General features: G+C 56.7%; 6 protein-coding genes across 6 annotated transcripts; 2 read left to right on the plus strand and 4 right to left on the minus strand.

Moving 5' to 3' along the window:
* Nucleotides 1-117: 117 nt before the first annotated feature.
* On the minus strand, nt 118-1,876 carry P884DRAFT_332501 (uncharacterized protein). The gene is made up of 3 exons (XM_069445797.1): nt 1,532-1,876; nt 619-1,416; nt 118-533 (listed from the first exon to the last, which is right to left on the minus strand). Exons 1-3 carry the CDS (start codon nt 1,577-1,579, stop codon nt 207-209), a joined length of 1,173 nt encoding a protein of 390 aa, XP_069294023.1. The 5' UTR covers nt 1,580-1,876; the 3' UTR covers nt 118-206.
* Nucleotides 1,877-2,640: 764 nt separating this feature from the next.
* P884DRAFT_210694 (uncharacterized protein) lies at nt 2,641-4,141 on the minus strand (the record flags this gene model as incomplete). The annotated part of the gene is made up of 4 exons (XM_069439014.1): nt 2,641-2,967; nt 3,024-3,260; nt 3,321-3,615; nt 3,915-4,141. The coding sequence occupies 4 exons, from the start codon at nt 4,139-4,141 to the stop codon at nt 2,641-2,643; spliced, it is 1,086 nt and encodes a 361-aa protein (XP_069294024.1).
* A 782-nt stretch (nt 4,142-4,923) lies between these two features.
* P884DRAFT_264473 (uncharacterized protein) lies at nt 4,924-5,249 on the minus strand. Its single transcript, XM_069441852.1, has one exon. The coding sequence runs from the start codon at nt 5,208-5,210 to the stop codon at nt 4,974-4,976; it is 237 nt and encodes a 78-aa protein (XP_069294025.1). The 5' UTR covers nt 5,211-5,249; the 3' UTR covers nt 4,924-4,973.
* A 1,177-nt stretch (nt 5,250-6,426) lies between these two features.
* On the plus strand, nt 6,427-9,460 carry P884DRAFT_86842 (uncharacterized protein). Its single transcript, XM_069446134.1, has 4 exons — nt 6,427-6,794; nt 6,865-7,043; nt 7,201-7,299; nt 7,418-9,460. Exons 1-4 carry the CDS (start codon nt 6,615-6,617, stop codon nt 9,213-9,215), a joined length of 2,256 nt encoding a protein of 751 aa, XP_069294026.1. The 5' UTR covers nt 6,427-6,614; the 3' UTR covers nt 9,216-9,460.
* On the plus strand, nt 9,460-10,470 carry P884DRAFT_86827 (uncharacterized protein). The gene has a single exon (XM_069446133.1). The coding sequence runs from the start codon at nt 9,705-9,707 to the stop codon at nt 10,314-10,316; it is 612 nt and encodes a 203-aa protein (XP_069294027.1). The 5' UTR covers nt 9,460-9,704; the 3' UTR covers nt 10,317-10,470.
* A 154-nt stretch (nt 10,471-10,624) lies between these two features.
* On the minus strand, nt 10,625-13,636 carry P884DRAFT_210847 (aspartic peptidase domain-containing protein; the record flags this gene model as incomplete). Its single annotated transcript, XM_069439029.1, has 4 exons — nt 10,625-12,756; nt 12,840-13,199; nt 13,265-13,392; nt 13,479-13,636. The coding sequence occupies 4 exons, from the start codon at nt 13,634-13,636 to the stop codon at nt 10,625-10,627; spliced, it is 2,778 nt and encodes a 925-aa protein (XP_069294028.1).
* Nucleotides 13,637-16,386: the final 2,750 nt, after the last annotated feature.

Below are 16,386 nucleotides of genomic sequence, written 5' to 3' on the forward strand. Positions count from 1 at the left end.
TTGATGGTCTATGTTCAGTCCGTGTATTTTACCTAAGACACCGAAACTCCGGCTCCCTTCCCCGAAATGTCTCGCCGTCACCCTTGCGGTCCCCCCCCCCCCCCCCAACCAAAACCCCTTCTCCCTTTCTCTTCCCACTTTCCTTCTTTGTCACCCCGTCCCCTCCGGCGACGACGACGGTGATGGCGACGGCGACGACAACACGCTCACCAGTCATCCCACTCATCGTGCTTACTGCTTGGTGCCGGGGCCTGCGCGCCCCCCTGTCTCCCGCCCTTCCCCATCGCCGACGTGCCTATGGAGCTTCCACTAGTCTTCCGTTGGTCGGCGGCGGCAGCGAAGTCGTCCCAGAACGCCCGCCTGCTCTCGTCAAAGTTGTTGCCGTTGGCATTTACCGGCCTGTACCCGCTTCCGCTGGGACCCTCGACAAAGCGGTGGAACCCTTCCTGCGCTGTCCTGGCACCGGCCTGCGCTGTCCGCGCCGCCTGGGCTGCTGCGTTGCGGGCTTGTGCCGCGAATTCGGACTCGGATATCTGAAAACCAGTCAACAAGTCAGTATGCAACAGGGCCAATGATCCTGGGTAAAGGTAGACGATAAGAGTTCATGAAACGACATACCTGTTTCGCAGTCGGCTGGATGAACCCTTCATTGACCGTCTTGGCCGTCTTTGTGACAGTCGACGCGAACCATCCGAGCCCCTTTGTGATGGCCGCCACGGGGTCCTTCTGCAGATCCTCCAATCCCGGGAGCGCCTGCTCATCCCGCCGCGGCCGCGGCGCCGAGTTGCCAAATCCGCTGTACTTGCCGCCCTGGCTCGGCGGCAGGTCGTCCGGCCTCTGCGCGTTCCGCTCGCCCAGCTTGGCAAAGTAGTCGACGTCCACCTTGATCTTACCCCCCGACGCCGGGCTGTCGCTCCTGCTCCCGCTGAGCGGCGTCCCTGCGCCCGGGCCGCTCCTCGTCGGCGCCGTCGACGAGCCGCCCGCGCTCGGCGCCGGGCTCGCGCGCACGCTCCCACCCCCGCCGGCCGCCTTGTTCGCCTTGTCCCCCGGCACGTACTCCCTCCCCTCCACCTTGGCGCTCAGCCTCTCCTTCCACTCCTCGCCGACCTCGCCACCATACCGTTCGGCAATGGTCGCGTCGTCCCAGGTGAGGCCCTTCATCTTGGTGTCGGCATGCTCTTCGAAGAACCGCTTCCAGTTCGCGTTGCCGCCGAGTCGCATGCGCTCAATCTCGGCAGCCTTGAATGCGTCCATGGAGATGGACCGCACAAACGAGATGTGGACGCCCAGGCCGCGGTGGACGCCGGCGCAAGAGAGGCAGATGAAGATGCCGAATTTGGGCGAGGCCCACTGCGGCGAGGGCGCGTTGCAGTCGCAGCATAGGTTGTTATCGGCTTCGGCTTGGATGGCGACGAGCTGGTAGCGAACGAGAGAGGCTCGAGATCAGCAGGCTGCGCGAACAAGGAACAAGCAGCAACAGGCCAGAGACGCAAAAAGGGGACTAGCAAGGGGCGGGAAGGGGTGGGCGTACTTTGGACCTCGTCTCCGGGTCGACCTCCCACATCGCCCTGGAAGCCATCTTGGGCCAGCAGCTGTCGGGTTTGTTGACTGCGCAGCGCTAAGGCGATCGAAGGCGAAAAAAAAAGGGGAGTTGTCGGGCAGCGTGTCACTGCAGCCGATACGAGCGAGCTGATAACCGAATCGAACCAAGCGATACGGTTAAGTTGCCGCTACACTCAGTCGAGACTCCACAGAGTCACCCTCCCTGCCTTGCAATTCCCTCGTCTGTCGAGAAACCATGCACTCGAACCTTGGAACGTTTGTTTGGTCGCACTTGCAATTTCCCGGGTAGTTAGGTCATTCGCGACAAGGAGACAACGGGTTCTGGACTTTTGGTTGGGCGGGGCCAATTTTGTCCAACCCGCCGCAACATCCATGCCTCAAACCCTCGAACCCCTGCAAGAACCAGTACGACCTCCTGCCCACCTCAAGCGAAACAAGACACACTACCTCCGTACGGAGTACAAGTATCTGTATTCCGTACTTGTATAACTAACCTGCGTACTACCAGCGTTTACCGACACACAGCGCATCACCTAATTTGAAATCAACAGGCGACAAATCACACCATCACAGTCACAGGGAATCAAGACGTTTCTTACTTATACCCGTTCCCCCGAACCAGGCGAAAACCGTAGTGTACACGCCTTAAGGTGCGAAACGAAGCGAATGAGCGAAGGGGCCGTCCGTCAGGTTCTCCATGACTCCAGAAAACGAAACGAAAGTAAGTGATAGGTCATGGAAAAAAAATATTAGGGAAATTTTTCTTCGCAGAAAGCAGCAGATAATGGATAACATCCCCGGAACTCTACCAGCAGCGACCCCTTTTTTTTAGAAGCCCGCGCAAATTCCAGGACGCCAGAAGTATCCCCGCCGCGCAATCTCGCTTTCGTGAAAAATCCCGTCTAGCCATTGGCGAAAAAGAAAAGATGTCATCCACCCATTTCCGGTCGTTAAAATATGCACGCGCCCAAAAATAATACAGACGAACGGGGAAAGTGTCGAATAGAAAAAGCGCGTGCATTCGTATCTCCATTGACGTATGCTGCGTGCTCATCAAGAGTAGAGCATCATCATCATCTAGGCGGCGGTCGCAGCGGGGGCAGCCTCAGCCTGCTCGGCGCCACCGTTGGTGCCCTCCGCCTGGGGAGCCTTGACATCATCATCCGTCTTGTCCGGGCTGTCGATGGCAACCTTGACAGCGATCTCGCGGCCCTCAATCTCCTTGCCGTTCATCTCGGCGACAGCCTTCTGCTGCAGCTCCTCCGAAGCCAGTGTGACGAAGCCGAATCCACGGCCCTTGCGGGGCTCGCCGCGAGCCTGTAGCTTCTTAATCATGAAGCGGGGAATCGGGCGCAGGGCAATCTTGGCGGACAGGGGCTGGTAGGCTTCGAACAGCTCCTTGAGCTACAAGTGTGTCAGATATCATGATTCTCTTCTCGACAGGAATCAGGTCCACGAACCTTCTCCTCGGTCAGGTCATACGGGAGGTTAGCAACCATGACCTTGGTCTTCGAGGGGATGCCATCGGCAGGCGGACCGCGCTCCCGACGCTCGCGGGGCCGGGCCTGACCCTTGCTAGGCTTGCCCTCCTTCTCGCCAGTAGCCTCGTTAGTGACATCCTTCAGCGCCTCGGGCTCGGCGGCGGCCGTAGCACCCGCATTCTGAGCAGGCGCGGCACCCTCTTCCTTCTTTTCGTCCTGTGATCACGTTAGCCGCCTATTTGAGTCTCAACACGCGGACGGTACCAAGCGACTTACACCGCTGGCACGGCCACCACGGGCACGTCCACCACGGCCGCGGCCAGCCCGGCCACGACCACGGGCAGACTGGCGGCGGCGGGTACCTTCGGCACCACCCTCAGCATTGGCACCCTCGGCCTTCTCGTTGGACTCGGGCTTGCGAGCAAGCTGAACGGAGACCTTGCGCTCCAAGATCTCCTTGCCCGAGAGCTCGGCAATGGCACGCTCAGCCTCGCTGGGAGTCGACAAGTCGACGAAGGCATAACCGACCGGGCGGTCGGTGCGAGGGTTCTTCGGGATGGAAACAGACTCGCTGCAGCAGAAATCAACGGTTAGCAACAGCTCGAGTGCAGTAAGACAGTGGTCAAAGAAAAGTTCAAGTAAAGCACAATGTTGGGTATCCGAAAACAACTGAAGGCGAGATGTTTTGAAAAAAAAGGGCAGATTATGAGGATGCGCAAGGGTGGAAGGATGCGGCGAACGCAAGTCTGCCTGGGCAAGCAAGGAGCGGTGAAGACCTTGCCGTCTTGCGTCGAGGTAAAACCGCGAGAAAGGAGTAGCCAAGAAAAAAAAAGGAAGGGGAGGGAATGAATAGAAACAGCGGAAACTTACACAAGGTAGCCCTTGAAGAATTCTTTCAACTCCCCCTCCGTTGTCGCATAAGCCAGGTTTCCGATGTACAGGCGGCGACCTTCGGCAGCGCTGGCAAGGACAGCGTCGTTGTTGGCCGACTTGTCATCGGCAGCCTTGCCAGAGATAGAGGTGTTGGCCAGAGCGTTGGTAACGTCATTGACGGCAGTGGTAGCGGCGTCAGCGACTTTCTCCACGACGGTAGACATGGTGACTGATAGAGATGTCGAAGTTGATAAGCTTGGGATGGAGTCGGTCCACAAATTGATGTCGGGTGACGTGCGGCTTGTTTCTCGTCGGTGAGGACGTGAAACGGACGAGCTTGATTGAACTCTGGGTTTGAGGGGGAGTTAGAAGGGTAGCTACGTGCCCTAGAGAAATTGACGGGGGTTTGGTCGAAGGTTGAGGGAGCTTTTGATCGATCCTTGATGATTGACGTGGAGAGGAGAAGGGGAAAAGAGGCGAGGCCAGGCGGCGCGGACCCAAATTCAAATATTTTTGCCAGGCGTTCGGGGAAATAGGCGAGGGAAGGCGTGGCGGACCAGGGTACGTACGTGCCTTGGCCTGGTCCAGTGTGGGGCAGGGGCAACGCAGGGGTCTCGATGCTCACCAAAGATTGCGCCACTGCAAGCTTCGAGATTGAAACAGCAGTTGGCGTCACTGCTTTCGTTGTAGTTGCGAGCAGTGCGCTGAAGGAACCTTTGGGGTGATCCCGCCAATAGACCTTTAGAAGGCGTTGGTCTGTCAACTGGTCTGTATGCGACACATCGATATAGTTCGCGTTGGTCTTTTGGATGCTCGAACTTACTTTTTTGAAACGCACGAAGTATTGGAGGTCCAAGCGGTCTCTCCTAGTGCCGTGTTGGGCTTGCCGCGACAGGCACAGAGCCCCCAAGAAGCTGCGAACCAGCGAGTTACCCGTGGAAAGAGTGTGGGTCGGTTGGGTAAGAGGTACCAGGTTCTAAAACCAAACCGACGCACCTTGGGGAGGTAAGTTAGATAAGAGATGAATTTTGGCCAAGCTTGCCATACGTGTACAATCTAGTAAGAGTAGAAGTGTAGCGCTAATTTCTCTTCTGGCAAAACGAGGCAATCGAAGTAAGCGCCGTTGTTCAGAACACCCAGGCCTTGCCCTTGCTCTTGCTCTGACCCTTGGAAGAGCAGCGTTTCCTGGGCCCTGTTCTCAAGAACGGCTGGTAAACGACGCAACACCGCCTCGGCTAAAAAGAACACAAAGACACTAGATAGCGCGCGACCAAAGGCATCAAACTGCTTCATATATATGCTGCCTGTGCTCGGGAAACCCAACCGAGCAGGAAACGGAGGGTTTAATCTCACATGGAAAACCTTGGAACAGGTCAGACTGATTCATTCTTATCTCAGGTGGATGACGGGTCGCCAGATCAGCCATCTTTCCTGAGAACCTGAAAGGGTCTAGCTTAGACTCCAAACATGACTTTGAATATGAACTTCCGACAATCCTGACTGCTGGCCATACCGGAGGATGCGGACCGGCCCGCCAAGGTTGCACGCAGGATGGGAAATTTAGTGCTTCGTGCACCAGATCATACATCCATCGCTGTGCGTTGAGGCTTCAAACTACCTTACTACTGGAGAGACAGGAGATTGGTACAATACTTTGAAGGAACCTCAAAGTACTACACTACCCTTTTGCCGTAAGGCTATTGTTGGTGTGTGGGCCACCAGCTCCGGTGGGGCAGCTAGGCAAACTTCCATTTCCATCCAAACGGTTCCATTAGACTCATGCGGTCCAGCCCCAATGGTTTTTATGTCGGGGCCTTCTCATTGCGGACCTGCGATTTTGGAAGACCCTTGAGAATGAAAGACCATCCATCCTCAGGCAGAATTTTCAAAATCTCGTAAAATGCACTACGCTGCAATTTCAGCCTTCGTTGACTGACAAGATCATATGGCCAATTATGACGAAAGGCGACAGGCGGGCAAACCGCCCTAGTGTACCTCAAGTACCTTACCTACTTTAGGGTACAAAGGTACAGTACATACAGAGCAGAGTACGGACTACTGCAGTGGAATGGCCTGTGGTGCCTGTCACCCATAGCCCCGTCGAAACCGAAGCTTCCGTCCGTCGGCGCACCGAGCCGGTGCCCAAGAGAGAGCGGCCGGTGTCGGGACCGGAATGCCCCACTTGCGACTTGATAAGGGAATCGCCGTTCCGAAGCTTTGAACGGATTATGCAGGATAACTTACCAAGCGGAATCCGAAGGCCTGCCGTCGAGAAAGCCACATGCAGATTTACTGGACTCCCAAGCACTGGACTTAACATTGGCTTGACTTCTAGCAAAAACCAGCAGCATTTAGTGGCCCTGTGCCCCTCCCGCTCTTCGCTAGACCAAAATTCGCGAGGGCTTTTCGAGGTCGCCACCTCAAAGCGGACGACAGTCTTGCTGTTGACAGTCAGCTTATAAAGGACGAATCGCGCACTACTCACCCCAATCACATTACATACGGGATCGGTTTCGAGGTTTCCAACGTTGTTCTGGGCCCTGGTTTGACGTATTGACACTCTGCGTGGTAGAGGCTCTGCCAAGTTTCTGGTGTTCAGGAGGCAGAGGGAGTTGTATTGGGTTGCGCTGTCGGAGGCTCGGGGCCCGAGTCGGTTTTACGGACTGCGTACTCGCCAACCTGTTTGGAGTTGAACACATGGATGGCTTTGGCGAATCCGAACGGGCGGTGCAGCCCGCGGTGATTGAGGGCAGGAGCATGGCCGTGCTGTATGGAAGCGAGACTGGGAACGCGGAGGATATTGCGGGAGAGCTGGCTAAGACAGCCGAGAGGCTGCACTTTCAGACGACGGTGGACGAGATGGATAGCTTCAAGCTGGTGTGTTGCCTCTGCACCTCCACCGCAGCTCTGCTGCCGGCAAGCAGTGGTTTAACAATGATGCAAACAGGCAGACCTCCTCCGCACATCGCTCGTCGTCTTTGTCACGTCAACAACAGGGCAGGGCGACATGCCCAAGAACACGCTCAAGTTCTGGAAAAACCTCAGGCGCGAAAAGCTCAACAACACAAACTGCCTCCGCTCGCTGCGGTTTACGATATTCGGCCTAGGAGACAGTTCCTATCAAAAGTAAGCGCATAAGTCGGTTACCGTCCCGGGCCATACGCCTGTGCGGTAATCAGGGAGTTAACTCCGAATAAAATTGTTTTTTTTTAATTATTATTAGTCTGTTCCTTTTCTTTTTCCTTTTCTGCTGTTATTTCACTAACAAAGTTGAACTCAATAGGTTCAACTGGGCTGCGAGGAAGTTACGAGCGAGACTCCTCCAACTCGGCGCGACCGAGTTTTTCAGACCCGGGGAAGGAGACGAGCGGCACGATAACGGGTAAGCATCTTGATCGGCCAACTTCTGGCAAGCACTTGGGCTTGCAATGGGGTCGAGCAAATCTCTAGTTCCCATCACTTTTCAGTGCATTGACACTGACGCCACCCGATGTCACCAGTATCGACAGCATTTACCTGCCGTGGTACGAGGAGCTCAAGAAAACTCTGCTCGTCGACTACCCCCTGCCACCCTCGATCCCTCCTATACCCGACGACGCCATACTCCCGCCCAAGTATCCTATTGAGCTGCTGTCGACCATGGACACCGGCATTGCCGGCGCAACGCACGATGGCACCGTAAGTGCACCGTCACTGATCGACGACGAGCGCAGGTTTTCGGCCACCCGTACCATGAGCGCTGCTCGCTCCCACGTGGACCAACCCCAATCTGCCGCGGAACGGACGCAGGAGGACTGGATACGGCTGCAAACTACGTTTCCTGGCGACCTCGCCCGTCGAGACGCGGCATATGAGCGAGATGACCCCCGAGCTTTCGACCTGTTGGACAAGAACAACCAGCTCAAGGACCACCCGGAGAAGTACCTCCTTGAGAAACTAAGTCCGCAGATCCTCGATTCTCCGCCACAAGGCTTGCTGCCTATTCCCGATACCTACCGCGCCACGCTGATACGAAATGACCGAGTGACACCCCCGGACCACTGGCAAGATGTCCGTCATCTCGCTTTGGATTTGGAACTGGATGAAAGAGCCTATAGGAGGCTCTCCGAGTTTACTGGCAGTTTAACCCTCGTCATCTGGCCCAAAAACTACCCAGAAGATGTGAACGAGCTGATCCGCTTGATGGGTTGGGAATCGCAAGCGGACCGACTTGTCCGGCTTTCCGCGGTTCCTCGAGGCGTCTATATCGACGACGATCGCGTCACCACTCTGCGATTCCTCTTGACTCACAACTTGGACATTACCGCGGTTCCCAAGCGAAGCTTCATCAGGGAATTGGTCCATTTCACCAAAGACCCGAGGGAGCGGGAACGGCTCTTGGAACTTGTGGAGCCGGGGAATGAGCAGGAGTATTATGACTATACATGCCGCCCTAGGCGGACCATCCTCGAGCTGCTGAGAGATTTCGCCGGCGTTCGGATCCCGTTCAGCCGGGTTCTTGATCTCTTTCCAGTCATTCGCGGTCGCGAATTCAGCGTCTGTAATGGGGGTGGAAGTCTAACCGAGGTCAACCACAAGTTCCACTTCAAGATTGAGATCCTTGTTGCCTTGGTTGAGTACAAGACCATCATCCGCAAGCCGCGCCAGGGCCTCTGCTCCCGCTACCTCAAACACCTTGCTCTCGGCACTAAGTTAGGAGTCCGCCTGAAGCCATCGAGCGCGAACCTGGTCCCGAACCTCGCGGCGGCGAAACGGCCCCTGATCGCCATCGGAACTGGCACCGGTGTTGCCCCGATCCGCGCCGTCATCCAGGAGCGCGGCTGCTTCGATGGCGCGGGTGACACTCTCCTGTTCTTCGGCTGCCGCAACCGCGACGCCGATTACCACTTTGCGCGCGAATGGTCTTCTTACCCCAACGTAAAGGTTTATCCGGCCTTCTCGCGCGATAAAATCGAACCGGACCCCAAGACGACTGCCACCGATTTCTCGATCACGCCCAGCTCCAAGACAGACGGCACCCTCCTCGCGGCTGCCGTTGAGACACTCTACCCTGTCCAGTACGACGCCCACAAGAACTACGTGCAGCACTTGATCCGCAAATACGCCGCCGAGGTCGGCGTCTTGCTGCGCCAGCAGCCTATCGTCATGATCTGCGGCAACGCCGGACGCATGCCTACCTCGGTGCGCAACGCTCTGTTAGATGTGCTGGTCCTCACCAAGGTGTGTGCCGACAAGGAGGCGGCCGAGAAGTGGCTCGGCAATCCGACGAATGTTACTCTCTGGCAGGAGGCGTGGTAAAGTGAACCAAGGAGGAATGCGCTGCAGTTCGAGGCCGATAGAGAACCCATGGGAGAAGGAGAAAGTTGAATGTTCTCACCCTTGAGGCCGGCACAGAGATCATCATACCGTGACCTTTCGGCGAGTTCCGGTGCGCCGGGGACGGAATAAGGGGTTTCGTTTTGCCTTGGCGGCAAGGGACTGTCATGGACAGGCAAGGAAATGAGCTACGAAACCAGGTAGACGACAGGGCCTTTTTTCCCTCAGCCTTTTGACTGGCCAGGCGTATGGAGAGGCAGCGCATTGATGGAGAGACGGTTCATGTTCACTGGGAAGTCGTGACGTTTTCGGGGCAGCGCCGCACTCGGCTCGTGACCTGATCCAGAGATTGCAATCCACTTCCCCCAGCAACGCTGGATGGCAGCTTCTTGAGCTAGCCATGAATGTCATTATCCTCTGGCGTGTGCATGGGAAATCGTACGACGTTTCCCTGAACAGTATAGCTTGTCAATGGTGGTGGAAGGGTGCGGCAATTGTCCTCTGAGCTCGCGATTGCCTCCGGAATGTCCCATATCGTTCGTGACAAGGCCTTGGCGAATAGTAATTGTTAAGAGAAGGAGGATATGGCGAGGTGAGCTATGTAAGCTTAGTGAGTACAAAGGTCCTGGACATATTCGGGAGCGAGCAACTCGGACGGAACACCGGATATGCAACGCTGCCTGCGAAGTCCCGGCCATCATAGAATGCACATTACTAAACCGCCTTCCTGGCACGTCGAGCATGTCGAGTTCGCCGCAAAGCTTTTCAGTTGGGCGTATCGTATCTCCACTTACTCTTTCCACTGGCGGATATGTACAGTTGCGGTCTTTTTCCTTCTACCTCAGCTGTTCCTTGACCCGGGATTTGAGGCCAAGCTTGTTCCGCCACCGGTACTTGCTCCGCTTTAAGCATACCGTCCCACCATTTGGTATCCCCTACAACTCCTGGTGCCTCAGAACCCAATCTACACAGAGACACAATTGCCTGGCACATAGACTTCGCCGCATTCGGCCCCATCCCTCTCCCTCTTGCGCCATCCGCCCGCAAAGATTAGGTCGGTGCCAACGCCTCGAACACAAATGAAACAAAAAAACGACAAAGCACAGCATACATTCCGCCCATATCCTACCATTTTCCATTTCGCGCTGGCGGAAACAAAACTCCAAAACTCCTCGCTCCCATTGTATTTCAGGGAAAAAAAAAAAGGAAACGGGAAAGAAAAGCACCAGTCGTGGCGGTGATCTGACCATATACAAAACGCGCAGACCCCAAGGATTCCGTAATATATACGATAGTCGACGTAGTAAGTTGGAGAGAGAGAAAAAGAAAAGAGGAATCGGAATTATCGAGTCGCGCAAAAGTCGTCGTCATGCAGTGACCGCAGGATTTGGTCAGCTGAGGCTGTCGCCCTGGTCATCTTCCCAGCTATACCGCTTCTCGGCCACCTGTGGCACGTGGACGAGCTCCGAGCCAGCCTCTATGCGCTCCATGCTGCAGGGGCTGCGGGGTATGTCGTGGTCGTGACTCTCATGCTGGTGCTCCTGTCCCATGGTTTGCGGTCTCGCGGTCGAATTCTCGGCCCTGAGACGCGTCTCTTCCTCGACAGTATAGTCACTACCAAGCGTGTCCGTCGAGGCCTGTGTGAGCGATCGATGGTGTCCCGGAGTTTGGGGGAGATGGAGGTCCTGCGTCTGCATATAGGCCGGTCCGGCTTCGGTGTTTTCCCTGGGCATAGCCGAAGGATGACTCGGGGTTACTATACGTGGTATGGATCGTTGCGGGCGCGGTAGCGGTACGTTCTCCGGTAGGGGACCCAGGCATACCACCCGTGATGAGTCGATGGGAGTTCGTTGGATTGCTGGGGTTGGTAACTGCACCGATCCGGTCGGTGTAGTAGGAGACACATCCGAGCCTGAGCGGGTGATGGACGACGGGGCATAGGTGTGCGGTGAATGTAGTGAATGTAGCGAATGCGGTGAATGGGGGGAGACGGGCGAGTAGTTGTGATCCGACACATTGGAGGATGCGTGGAGTAGATTGGTTTGGGGAGGGATCGTCATCGGTGAGGGGAGGTCGAACCCTCGATTCGGCCAGTCGCCATGTGGCGTCAACGGGGATGGGAGGGTGCCGGGGAGTGAGCCGCCGTTCGCATACGTCGGCGTTGACGTTGGTGATGGGTCTTCGGGTGGCCGGTAATGAGCCACAGGGCTCGGGTCATGCATCGACTTCCCATGCACCGGCGCCGGGGGAATTGTGACTGTGGGGGTATAGGTCGGCACGGGCCCCTGAAGCTGGCGATCCAGTTTTCGTCTGGTGATCTCGTATTGGCTCATCCCCGGCGTGCTGTCACCGCCAAAATCGCTGTCGTCGTCTCCGAGGTCGTGGCTATCCAGCTCGACGGGTTCAGGCGGCACGGGCATCTCGAAAACCTGGTGTTGTGCGTCGGCTCCAACCTCAGCTGGTCCCGCGTTGGTCTCGTTCGTTTGCTGTGACACCGGCCTCCTTGACCGTTTCTTCCGGATGATCTTTGTCAACATCCGTTTGATTGGGCTCTGGGGTTCTTCCTCGTCCTCGTCCTCCTCCTCCTTGTGAGCAGCGTCATTGTTCTCCTCCTCTTGTCCGGGCGCCTCTTTCTGTTTCTCCTTGCGTCTCTCCTTCCGTTTGCGAGAGAGGCAGAACCACAGAACGAGAGCGGCGATGCTGCCAATAATGAAGGCACCCACGACGATACCCACCGTTTGGCCAGTACTCAATCCCTCACTGGGCGAGGGATCGCTTTCGTACTTTGGATAGGGGCTGTCTATCGGACGCGTGATCTCCTCGAGCGTATAGTTGTTCGTTGAGTTTTGGGGAAACAGGGCCTGGTGAACCGAGAAAGTCCCCCTGTCGTAGCTGGTGATGATGTATGCCTCCTGAAGAAACGTGCGCCCGATAATGTACTGGTTGTTGTTCACCTCCTTGGTCGACCGCTTCAAGGGAAAATACGGCACACTCGAGTCACCCCACTGGATTACATTCTTGAAGGGGTACCGGAGGAGCTGCGCAAATGCGGCAGATGGGAGGGTAATGTTGACAACCCCGGGTGTGTTGAGAGGCTGCCCAAAGTTGTCGGCATTCTGGTAGCTGGAAAGTGAGAAGGTGAACGTGAGCGACGCGTCGGACTGGTAATGAGTGTACTGGGCGCCGTCGGAGAAGACGTAGAGACCCAGATCCTCCCTCCATTTCAACTTCAGGGCCGAGGCGAAGCGCTCGCACACTTCGGTAGGAAGCCAGAGGTACGGTGTCGACGAGTCGATGATGGCGATGATCGAATCCTCCATCTTGACAAGCTGTTTCGTCGTCGACGTCCAGTTTCCCGTGGGCGCATCGTCAAGCGTCGGGACCTCGGCTGTGATGCCGCGGAGCCGCACAAAGGGCAGCCGTGTTACCGGCTCAAGGGAGAATTTCGTCTTGTGCGGCTTGAATCTCAGAGTATCATAGCCTCCCAATGTCAAGGACGCTACTGTGCCACCATTCGTACCGTCTGAAGAGAAGAGGGGAAAGAACGGCTGCGTTAGCAAACACAGAGGCCTGAGCCCTCGGGGACCAGGTATAAAGGCGGCTTACCATCTCGGTAGTAGGCCCCCGCTGTGTATCCATAACCATGGCTCGGGATGGTCCCGTACGTTTCGACCAACTGCGAAATGAAAGGGTTGGTGAGATTCGTCCCGAACCTGCCCTGGGTTACACCGACGCCGATGTATCCCTGGTAATAGTCGGTGTCGTTGATGGCCGCCACCAGCACGTCGTCCATGGCGGTTGTGTAGCGCGTCACCCTGTTGACGAAGGCGAAGGTCTCGAGTCCGTAGTCTCCGTTGCCACCCATGCCGGTATAGTTCATGCCCAGCTGCCAACTGCCCAGTGGTTTCCATGTTTCGGATTGCGATGAGTCGAACACTCCGCCGCGGGCATCGATACATAGTTGAACTGGATGCTCGGTCAATACCCCCGCCGCCAGCAGCCCCGGCCGCTCAGAGGGAGAGACGGCTTACCTGGAACACAACCACCGGTCGAGATAACCCAGATTTCGGACAGGGCGGTGGCAACGGTCAGATACACTACCTGAGCGGGCGAGCCGATGTAGAAAGCGAAGTTTGACCAGGTCCCGTCTATGCCATACCTGCCGGGCTGGTCAGCGGCACACGCGCGGCCATGGAAGGAAGGGGGCCCAAAGGATGAAAAGGTAGAGGAGACAGCGAAACGCACCAGTCGCCCGACGGCTGGATCCAGAGCGGACTAGGAGTCGGGGAATCGGAGTCGGCAGCGGAGTCGGCAGCAGCAGTCTGGGCGGTCACCAGGTGCGACACGGAGAGCAGCAGCAGCACGTCATGGACGACAGCGGCGCCGAGGTAGGGCAACCGCATTGTTGCAGCACCCAGGGCCCAGACTGCGCGCAGTCAACGGAGTCGTCCTGTCACCAGAGGAGGAGAGGTCCTCAGACGCTTGGGGCGCCGTGTCGGTGTGCCATGAGCTGCCGAGCGTGTCAGCGGGGATCGAGAAGCGGTCGCACGCCGAGTGTGACGGATCGGGTCGACGTGGACGGGGAGGGAGGTGAGGTTGGACTGCGCAGATCGAGCCCGGCTCTCAGTCCATGCCGGCCAACAGAGAGCGGTCGCGGGGAAGGGAGGTTGGGAGTGAGACAACCGCGTGTGTGGTTGGTTGAGGGATCGACCTGACGGCGATGTCCTCGGTCACTGCAGGCGGGCGACGCAGAGTCGGAAGATGGGTGTGCAAAAGCAATGGCGGCAGTGACGGAGTCGTGCAGTGCACACACACTGTTAGGCGCGAAAGAGGAACCAGGCCTGCGGGTGCAGCGTCTCGTGGAACGAGGAATGCAACGGCGGAAAACGGAACCTTTCTGGGGGCGGCAGGTGGGTTGAGACGAGATTGGGTAAGATGTCTTGCCTTCATGGAGTTTTCTGGGGGTTTGCTCTTCAAGCAGGCAAGATCGGCGCGTGCAGAAGCAGGATCCGTGGACTGGACCGGGCTCCGGGATTGGCAGAGGGGCCTCAAGAAGCCCGTCGCTGGAATTGTTGAATTTATCTTCCGATAACTAGTGTAGTCTACGGATTATACTGTCCTCGTTCAGGCAAGCTCAATCGAGTTGCGGCCTCGCTTCACCCTCGAGTCCGATAGGCTCTGGAACTGGCAGGTACCGGACGGCCAGTTTCCAGATGTGGCCAGCTCAGGACGCGCGGGCGGGCCTGCAGAACCGACAAGTTGCTAGCAGGAGCCCGGTCGCGGGTGCACGGAATGGACCTCGACTTTCCAGTTGAGTTTCCCTTTCTGCGGTAAGCACTGGGCCCCGGCTCCACCTCACAAACCGAAAACCCCTGGGAAGAATGCTGCTCATCCCACCCCACCCCTGGACTCTCCTCGATGGCAAGGGACCCAGGGAGGCATGACAGGGGCTTGGTTGCTGGCTAAACAGCTCGCCCAGAAAAACGGGCGGAGGTCATCGCGACGAAATGCCGATTTGGTTTCAGGCCCCCTCCCAAATTTCTGTTGTGCTTCTCCGCCCACCGAAAACGAAGACAGCAGACCGGCAAGACGATGAAACTCTCGGAGTAGGGATTAGTTACACATAGAACAGCACGCAGGACGACATAGCTACTGTCTTACACTACGGAATATGAATACTGCTGTGTTCGCCTCCGCGCGGTTCGGTCACGTTCTCGGAGTAGCCCTGTTCTCCAAGGCCAAAATCCTTTCTCGGTTTCCCATTCATCTTTTCTTTTTCCCTTGTGGAAACCTCGTCTGTAGATCGCGACCCATATGCGTCGAGCGCGGGCGGGTGCACGCACACCCAACAATTCGAACTCGGCAGTCCCGACAGACACTGCGCAGCACACAGGGTTGGAAAGGAAAGGGAAAAAACAACCAAGACTGTAATTCGCAGGGGCATCTTTAATTTCGCACTCAGAGCCACGAAGTAATCCGGGAAAAGGTCGCTTTTCGCACGCCGCACGCCTCTCGCAGACCATGCCTTGGTCTCTTCGGAACACTGGCAAATCAGAACACTTATGGAGCACTCGGTACTTGTCCTCGTGTACTGTACATAGTACCGTACGGAGTATATAAGATAGGTACATACGGCGCTCACCATCGGTTTTGACCGGCACGTGGTAACACCAGCCCGGCTCGCCCCTGTGGTTGCGATTCCCGACACTACACTGCCCTCACTATCAGGCACTACAAGGTGCAGATATACGTGAATTCGCACAGCTCCTACGGAGTACATGTGTAGGCTGCGGCGTTGGCATTCCGACGATGCGGCTGGCTGGTAGTTAATCGGATGAACAAGTCCGAATAAGGTTAGGCGATTCGATAAGGCGCCAAGGCCTCTCTTCCGCCTGATGCGCACCCTCACTCGCTCATTTCAGCCCGTGCCTCCGCCGCACGCCTACCATTTTACTCTTGTAGTGTATGTACGAAATCCTGTGTACAGAGTAGTTATGCAGATTCTGTCTTGATACGACACGAGCTGCGAGGCTAACCCCAGACAAGGCCCGCCCACTAGTTATCGGCGACCCTCTCTCCAGCCCCAAACGACAGCTACAGGAAGAGACGGTCTGATACTAGAAATTTCAAAGATCGCAGAAGCCGACCGGGTCGTTGCCTTGTCATCAGACGCCAGGCCCAGAATGCACGTCCTGACCTGGCGTTCTGCATCACTCGAAAAGAAAGGGAAAAAAACGTACAAAAATCGAAACAAAAAAATTTCTGTCTGGTCAGCAGGAGCAGGGCCGATTCAAAAGCACGTTACTAGCGTCAAACGGAGTGCCGCAGGAAGACAATAATTGCGGGGAACCCTCGCTTGGAAGTGGGATGCCGCCCACTTGGTACCACAAATGCCGGCTGAGAGCGAGAGGGGAAGAATGTCTTGGCCACACCGCACCCAGCACCCCGGAATCTGCAGCACTTGCGTTCCTTGCTGCGCTGGGGAGAGAAGGCCATGGAGGAGACTGACATTGTAGTTTGCAACTGTCGACCCGACGCCGCACTGGATGCCCATTTTCACTGAAGCCGGCTTTCGAGGCGGGCTGCGAAGCCAACAATGCGCTCGATGGCTGCTAGCGCACCAATGGCGGACATCAAGATTGGCCCCCCCCCC

This window comes from Thermothelomyces heterothallicus (genome assembly GCF_042370625.1).
Source record: "Thermothelomyces heterothallicus CBS 202.75 unplaced genomic scaffold P884_scaffold_33, whole genome shotgun sequence".
Classification (NCBI taxonomy): domain Eukaryota; kingdom Fungi; phylum Ascomycota; class Sordariomycetes; order Sordariales; family Chaetomiaceae; genus Thermothelomyces; species Thermothelomyces heterothallicus.